The following is a 6,000-nucleotide window of genomic DNA, read 5'->3' on the forward strand; positions in this document are numbered from 1 at the left end:
AGTTTACCTCCTCACTCTGGGAACTTGCTGAGCCCACTTTCCGAATTCCACACTAATGGCAGCCAACTGCCGTGAGTTCTCATAGAGAAGCCCAGGGACCCACTGGAGCGGCTCTGCCTGGCGTGACTTCTCTGTGTGGTCGTGCCACATGTTGGATGCCAAATATAGTGGCTTCTAATTGTTTCATTGATGAATAAAGCTCAGGAGTCAGATATTAGGGTATAAACCTCTGATAGATCCACAGAATGGAGAAAATGATCAGCTGACCCTCCTCTCCACAGGTGCAAAATGTAGTAGACTTTCTGGGACCGCCAGCCCGCAAATAATGACATGGAAACATACTATTAATTATAAAAGTTTGGCCTTTAGCTTAGGCTTTTTCTCCAACTAGCTCTTATATCTCAGATTAACCTGCTTCTGTTAATCTATGTTCTGCCTGAGGCTTTTACCTCTCTTCCATTCTGTATGTCTGACTTGCTTTGCCTCTTGCTGGTGTCTCTGCGCACCTAGATTCATCTCATTCCCCCCCCCCCCCACCTCACCCCATCCCCCGGAAATCCCGCCTGTCCTATCCTGCCAAGCAATTGGTCATTCGGCTCTTTATTAAACCAATCAGAATGCACCTTGGCAAAGATACATCTTCACAGTGTACAAAACAATTATCCCACAAGAGCCCTGGCTGTCCTCGAAGTCACTGTATGTCTGCACTGGGACATAGGCCCTGTACATGTTCTTAGAACTCTATTGCTGATAGATCTCTAGCCTTTGGAGGATTTTGTTAGCCCAGGCTGGACTCAAACCCAGTCTCCTTCAGCCTCCTGGGGTTACAGTCTGCTAAGTGTGTTTGGAATTTTGTTGTCTTTTGTTTCTTTGAGACACAGTCTTGCTATGTAGCCATGGCTGGCCTGGACTCACAATGTAGATCATGCTAGCTTGGAACACTCTGCCTCTGTCTCTGGAATGCTGGGATTACAGATGTGGCTACCGCACCTGGCTTGGCTGTTGCTTTGTGTGTGTGTGTGTGAGTATCCATGTCTGTGTGTGGGGTGCTGAGTCAGAACTGGAGTTATTGGAGTCTGTGGGAGTCTGGCTTGTTTTGTGGGTGCAGGGGTCTGAGCTGTGGTCTACATGGTGGTGCAGCAAATGCTTAGCACTGCGCCATCCATCCATCTCTCCAGCCCTGCCTTGTTCTTAAAAACCATAGCTTGTGAAGCTGTGTGTGGTGGTGCAGCCTTTAATCCCAGCACTCTGGAGGCAAAGGCGGGTGGGTCTCTGAGTTTGAGGCCAACCCGGTCTAGAAATCGAGTTCCAGGGTATAGAAAGATCGTGTCTTAACAACAAAAAAGAACAGAAACAAAGGGAAAAAAGCAGTATAGCTTGTTAGGCAGAGCCCACATTCACTGCGCATCCCTGTCCTTTCCCTGAGGCTGGACTTGATTCCAGGTCCTTGGGTGTCAAGGGCTTCTCTTCTATTTCATAAAAGCCCGCAGCTGGCATATCTCCTGCAACCCTGATGTTCCTTTGGTGAGGATGCCCAGCCTCCTGCTTACTGGGTTCAGGGTTGTGGTTTTTCTTCCGCAGGACTGCGGGCTCCAGCTGAGCGGGGAGGAGGGACGCCGCTGCTACCCCTTGGAAGGGCATCTGCTCTGCCGCCGATGCCACCTGAGGCGCCTGGGACCTGGCCCGCTCCCCTCGCCGGCTGTGCACGTGACTGAGCTCTGAGAAGCAGCTCCCTCTCTTCCCCTGTCCACCGAGCTGCTGCTGTCCCTTACGCAGGGGCCGGACCCCCGCGACAAATAATCGATTTCTATTTATTCACCTTCCGTGCCTCAAGCCACTTCCCCTGCTGGGTTCCAGGACACCCGCACCCTGCAGCCTCACAACAGGCCCAGTTCCTCCGCCTGACCTAGGCTCCCAGAGGCAGGGCTTGGAGGGCCTTGGTGCCATGGGGGAAGGGTGCCCCGTTAGTGTGTGACCACAGCCAGGGAGCAGTGACAGCCTGGGAACACCGTGGTTTGGCCATGATGGGTGGGTTCAGCCACAGCCCTCCACCTCTTTGGATCCCAGCCTGCACCGGTGCTTTTCCAGCATCAGAAGACCCTGAGCGAATCCACAGGGGCTCCCAGCAGCCCCCGGAGCATCTGCGCGCACTGTGTTAGGCTCCACGACAAAACTATGTGATTTGACTTAAATTAAGTTCCCCCCAAGGAGGATGTTGGCATTTTCTTTAAAAGAATATAGTTTTCTTCTAAAAACTTGGACGGAAGTGGTTATTTCTTAGTCCCAGAAGATTCTCTCTTACGTATGTTCATGTACCATGCAGCTGAAGAGGTGGTAAGAACATTGGTAGTTCTAACTATTTTTGCATGAATTCTAGAGTATCTCTGCATCTGCTTCAGATATTAATGTGGGGTCGTGTGTCAGAACCCTATGGAGAGGGACCTCATGAGCTCCAGGCAGGGCAGATGTAAATTAGATTTTCTTTGGAGAGAGAGTACTTCCTGGGTGCTGGGAAGTTGAAGCTGGTTAATGAAGACATTGAGCTTGTGGATGGCCCTGGCCAGGTCGTGTCTGGGTACTGTTGATGGAATCCTTTGTTGTCAGTGATGTGTTTGGCTTTGCTTTGGTTTTGTTTGTTTATTTGGAGTCAGGGTCTCCCTTTGTAGTAACCTAGGCTGGCCTTGAATTCCAAGCCTCCTGCAGGACCCTCTGGAGTGATGCGTTTCATTGGAGTGTTTGTGGAGTCATTTGGCAGGACTGAGCACTAGTGTTACCAGGGAGACGGAGGTTTCCCTTTGGGGTTCTTTATCTCAATTTAAAAGTTTAGAGATGGACTGGGAAGGAAGCCTAAGGACAATTTATTTAGCGTGTAAGGTAAACAGTGCGAGTTAGGCGAGAATCCAAGCAGCCCCCAGGAGAGGTGAAGAAAAGGGCATGCTTTCCAAGGCACGGGAGCGGAAATGGGTAGTAGGAATGGAGAAGCAGCCGCCGAGGGAAGCTAGCGAGCTGAGGACAGCCCCACAGCCTCCTGCTTTTTATAGTGTGCGCTCCCTCTTGGGTGTTTCCGGCTCCTGCACTGTTTGTCAGAGGATGCCAGGGTAAAGGCTTCCGGTCTTTCTCTGCAGACTGGCTGCTTTCATGTTACTCTTCATGTAACTTTCTCCAATTCCTGTTCTCCTGTCACACTAGGGACCAAAATGGGCGCACAGCACTGGACAGTAGAGAAACTGATACCGTTCGTCCAGCCTGAAATCTGGGAATAGGGCGCCCCCTGGTGGTCTGAGGAAGCAAACAAGTACCTAGACGCTCAAAACTGGTTTTTAATCCTGAGGTTCAGGAAGTGTTCCTAAAGATGGGCACTTGTACAGCAGCCAGAGTGGCTTCCTAGAAGAAGTGACCCCAGTGGGACCCAAAGGATAAATTCCAGAAGTAGTATGCTCACTTTTTGGCCTTTAGTTACTTTTGAACTAATTAGTTTTCTTATTTTTGTTTGCTTTTCCACTCAAGTGCTGGATATGGAACTCCCACATGCTGGGGAAATACTCTACCACTGAGCCACACCCCAGCCCCTCACTGGGGGATTCTAGGCAGGGGCTCTACCACTGAGCCACACCCCAGCCCCTCACTGGGGGATTCTAGGCAGGGGCTCTACCACTGAACCACACTCCAGCCCCTCACTGGGGGATTCTAGGCAGGGGCTCTACCACTGAGCCACACTCCAGCCCCTCACTGGGGGATTCTAGGCAGGGGCTTTACCACTGAGCCATACTCCCAGCTCCTCACTAGTGAATGTCAGCTAAGCCGTGGGCCATGTCTGCAGCCTCAGCGTTGCCTTCTCTAGCTGGTTAGAAAGCTTTCCTCTGACTTGTACCTGCACCCTCCACCTCTTACTCTGAGCCTGTTCTCCGTGTACCTCTCTCTCACTTGTTCTCTGAGTCCAAACTGGAGGTAGACCCTACTGTTTCAGTCACAGGAGGCACCAAGACAGTCCACATCTGTGTCATCTTGGTAGTCAGGCCTCCTTATACCTGCCTGGACTGAGTCCTCACACCATGCCCCTCCCCCTCCTTTGTCAAAGTGTGTGGAACAGTGGCTTTGTTTCAGCCATGCTGTCCATTCTCTGCAGGCTCTGGGCCCCGTTTTGCTCCCCAGCCCACGTCAGCTGTCCTACCACGGGCCTTTTTCACATGCATTTCCCTCTGTTTGCAGCTGCTCCAGTCCTGGGTTTTCAGTCCTCATCAACTCCAGACCTTGGGCTCCCAGCTGTTGAACCTCACTGAGTACCCCGTGTTTCCAGTCCCTGCTCACCCGTTCTCCTCTCTCCAGATGCTTCATCCCCAGACCGTCATGAGCTGCAGTGATCTGGTATGATAAGGACTGAGGAAGCCACTGAGAGCCATACTCCAGCCTGGAAGATGGCCAGGAGCCTCCTGCTCTGCCAAACCCAGCTGCCCTCCCCTGGCATCTCCCCTGACATGGGCACCTGGCAACTCCAGCCGTGCCTTTGGTCAGTGTTGGACTTTGATGTATTGGACCACTTCTTTGAATCTTCTCCCCATAGGTGGTGAGGTAGCCAGACCAGGTTCAGTCATGGCTGACCATTGTTTCCTTGCGGGGTCAGGGCCAAACACTTTTGGTCTCCCATTGGTTAGCACGTCCAGTTCAGACTGGGTCAGACAGGAGCCACAGGTGGGGTTGGAAGGCCTGGAAATGGGTTCACACACACAGATGCCAAGCTTGTTCATGTATGCCACATCTGTACACTTATATGCGTGTAGCGGAGCCTGGTTCATGCCCAGGGACACAGACCCACAAGTGCTTGGTCTGTTGCCTGTGTGTGCGTATGTGCATGCACGTGTTTGTGTGTGTAGAAAGTAGTGGGGGCTGGGAGGTTGGAGAGACCGAGGGTTCTGAGAGTGGTGGAGAGGAGAGACCGAGGCAGGAGGATTGCTGCAGACTGAGTCTAGCTTGGGTTGTGTAGTGAGACCCTCTATCAACAAAACAAACCAGGGGCCGGGACAGCCCAGTGGGTAGAGCTTGCCCCACAAGGGGTTCTTCCTGAGAGGGGTTGGGGGGAGCCGTAGATGACATGGGGCTAAACATGGGGAGGGATGCTGTAGAGCTGTAGAGCTGTAGAGCAGGGACTCGTCTGGACCTTAAATGATCTGGCAGAGCTTCAGAGAAGTCATCATAACAGGCAGCCCACGGTCTGAGGAACGCTCTCAGTGGAATGTCCTGCGTGGGGACTGGGCAGGGCTGGAGGAATGCCGCTCACAGATGTGGAATCTGGGTCTGGAGTCGTAGCTCAGTGGTTAAAAGCACCAGCTGCTCTTCTGTGAGAACCCAGGTTCAATTCCCAGTGCCTACATGCTGGCTTGCTCCAGTCCCTGGGGATCTGATGCCCTCTTCTGACCTCTGCTGGAAACGGACACACATGTGGTTCACAGATATACACTCAGGTAAAACGGCCATACACATAAAACAAAAATCAATAAATGTGATTAATTGAACCTGAGGTGTGGGCTGTGAAGTGGATCCAGGTGTGCAGATGACCCCTGGGAGTGGGTGGCCATTCCTTCAGTCTTCCTTCTCTGCCCAAACTATAGGCAATGTTTCCAAGCTGACGGGTAATGAATGGCAGGAAGGATGTACTCGGTGATACTTTTTCAACTGTCAACACCTTTGTGCACCCAGCTGCCACGGCCATCAGCCACGCCAGTGGCCCCTCACCCCTCTCTGCTGTGTACCCAGTGGTGTCGCTAACATCTGTCCCGTTCTCCTTACTCTACCGCTCATAGGACGGCCTCACAGGCCTGCCACCCCTGCCTGGGGCCGCCTGCCACACAGGCCGTGTCCCCTGCATGACACCATGGGATCATATAGTCTCTGATGATCGCACCTTCTGCCTTGGGGATACTGATGGTGGCGGCGGCGTGGGGAACGACGACACAGGGGACAGTTACCCACTTGTCTTTTGTTCCAACATCTTATGGAACTTAA

The 6,000-nt window shown here is 52.4% G+C and overlaps 1 protein-coding gene across 2 annotated transcripts in view; it reads left to right on the forward strand.

The window, feature by feature from the left end:
* Positions 1-5,510, forward strand: part of LOC118595809 (WT1 interacting protein) — a 29,073-nt gene extending 23,563 nt beyond the window's left edge. For both annotated transcript variants that reach the window (XM_036206625.1, XM_036206632.1), the window contains 2 exons: positions 1,582-2,334; positions 4,210-5,510. In XM_036206625.1, the coding sequence (XP_036062518.1) occupies positions 1,582-1,722 (141 nt within the window). In that variant the 3' untranslated portion in view covers positions 1,723-2,334; positions 4,210-5,510. The remainder of the gene's footprint in view (positions 1-1,581; positions 2,335-4,209) is intronic.
* Positions 5,511-6,000: the final 490 nt, after the last annotated feature.

The sequence above is a fragment of the Onychomys torridus genome, chromosome 1, assembly GCF_903995425.1.
Source record: "Onychomys torridus chromosome 1, mOncTor1.1, whole genome shotgun sequence".
In the NCBI taxonomy this organism is placed as follows: Eukaryota; Metazoa; Chordata; class Mammalia; order Rodentia; family Cricetidae; genus Onychomys; species Onychomys torridus.